At 32.3% G+C, this 2500-nt stretch overlaps 1 protein-coding gene across 1 annotated transcript in view; it reads left to right on the top strand.

Moving 5' to 3' along the window:
• LOC125047415 (intersectin-1-like) overlaps nt 1-2500 on the top strand; it is a 108427-nt gene that overhangs the window by 42428 nt on the left and 63499 nt on the right. Inside the window, 2 exon segments of the mRNA XM_047645601.1 lie at nt 618-812; nt 1899-2039. Coding sequence (XP_047501557.1) covers nt 618-812; nt 1899-2039 — 336 coding nt within the window.

Raw genomic sequence — 2500 nt, 5'->3', positions numbered from 1 at the left:
TCAGCCTCCATTCTAAAGAAACTGTGTTGTGAAAACGTATATGTATTACCGTTCACAATACAGTCCATTGGCCCCGACCTCGCCAATTGCTGTGGCCATCATCCACTATTTTTCTCTCCCTCTCCCTCTCCCTTTCCCTCTCCCTCTCCCTCTCCCTCTCCCTCTCCCTCTCCCTCTCCCTCTCCCTCTCCCTCTCCCTCTCCCTCTCCCTCTCCCTCTCCCTCTCCTCTCTCTCTCTCTCTCTCTCTCTCTCTCTCTCTCTCTCTCTCTCTCTCTCTCTCTCTCTCTCTCTCTCTCTCTCTCTCTCTCTCTCTCTCTCTCTCTCTCTCTCTCTCTCTCCCCCTCTCCTTCTCTCTCTCTCCCTCTCTCCCTCTCTCTCTGCCTCTCTTCCTGCCCATAGAGATATAATCTTATAGTAATATAATGCAAACATGTTTAGTACACTCTATTGTAGTTGTAGTTTGAGAAAATGGAATTTGCATAATGTATTATGAAGTGAGTTGAAAATATTCATGGTACTATGAATGCTGTTGACTATGGTTTGTAAGTATTCCTTTGAATATGTTGCAGTGTGGATTATCATATTACTCTAATTTATTTTATTTTTTAATTCACAGGATCAATGGTGGTATGGTGAACTAAATGGCACTGGAGGTTGGTTCCCTCGCTCATTTGTAAAAATGGTTTCGGGACCAGAGGCGACAACATCCCCAGTCAGCAGTCCACAAGAGGCTCCAGCAGAGCCCCCGATGCCGGAAAATTTGGTTAATGATGAAATATCTGAGTACTACCAAGCTCTTTATCCATATCAGGTAAACCATTAACTACGGTTACTAAATTTTCTTTACCATTTTCTTGTATCTTGCCGAATGGGTAGTACACGTTGCTGATTCTAACAACAATACATATATATATCACTAAAACACATATTTCACTTACTGTTTGGATTAACATACATTTATTGTTGTGATTAGTGAATATAAAATGTAAATATTTTTGTTTTAAATAATTATATGTGAGGCTTATGTCTGGAACATTTTACTCTTATGGTTTTAATGTTCTTATAATGTTTTATATAAAAGATTAAATAGCTATGTCACATACCTGTGACATAGCACTAAAGATGGTTTACATAATGGAATTTGTAGCAAACACGGCTGGATGGTATTAGAGGTAACATCGATATGTAGCATTACTTGTTACCGTCCTTTACAATTATACATGATCATTATATATACATTCAATAATCTTATTGGATTTTTTGACATCTTAAATCCAATAGTTTAGGCAAGCCCTAGAAGAGTTCTTTCTTCACCCAATAATTCTGCATGTGTTCACTTTAACTATATATGTATCATTTCATATGAGCAACACCATAAATTTTTTAGATAAGTTGTACTTCCACTAGGATGGAAGCAAACAGGAATGACTATTATCAGTCAAGTTTTTAATAAAAAACAAAATTATTTGGGAAAGTTTTGTTGTATGATTTAATTTGTTCATGTTTACTAATTTCCTTGGTCTTGTATTTTCCTCAGAAATGGGATAGCAGTAAGTTAAATTTTAAGAACATAGTGAGACATTCCTAAAATTGAGTGTTAAATATTATTTTTTAAAAATGAAGAAGTAGGAAAAGTAACATAATAAAGGAATCCAGAATGAGATGATGTGAAACTAAAATTTAAGTAGATCTTGGAATAGTTTATTCCTCTGTTGTCAACAGGGCAACAGGGCACTTTTTTACTGTGTGGCTGTGAAGGAGATCAAGGAAATATAAATAGCATGTGGTGAACGGAGAAATTTGTTAAAGTAATAAAAATTATTTAAAGTTTGACTTGCTTCACCATTTGTAATTATTTGATTTAATTACTGATATTAATTTATTACCATATTTTCAGTCTGGAGAACCTGGTGATCTCACCTTCAATGCTGGTGATATTATTTTGGTTGTCAAAAAAGAAGGAGATTGGTGGCATGGTATCATAAATCAGAAATGTGGTATCTTCCCATCAAATTATGTGCAGATTCTTCCAAATCAGGTAGGAAAGCATGCAGGGAAGAACTAGCTTTTGGTCTATGTGGAAAGTGTCGGCTAAATTCTTATCTTTTATATTTTTTATCTTTGTAGTTGCTTATTATCCCTATGTTATATATATATATATATATATATATATATATATGTATATATATACACACATATATATATATATATATATATATATATATATATATATATATATATATGCATATATACATATACATATATACATATACACTTATTTACATATATATACAAACATTTATATATATATATAAATATAAATGTATGTTTATATATGTAAATAAGTGTATATGTATATATGTATATTTATATATGCATATATATATGTATATATGTATATGTATGTATATATATGTAAATAAATGTATATGTATATATGTATATGTATATATGCATATATATATATCTATATATATGTGTATATATATGTATGTGTGT

Source organism: Penaeus chinensis, chromosome 41 (assembly GCF_019202785.1).
Source record: "Penaeus chinensis breed Huanghai No. 1 chromosome 41, ASM1920278v2, whole genome shotgun sequence".
Classification (NCBI taxonomy): Eukaryota; Metazoa; Arthropoda; class Malacostraca; order Decapoda; family Penaeidae; genus Penaeus; species Penaeus chinensis.
Note: the sequence above shows the minus strand (reverse complement) of the source record. Positions and strands in the feature narration are given on the sequence as shown.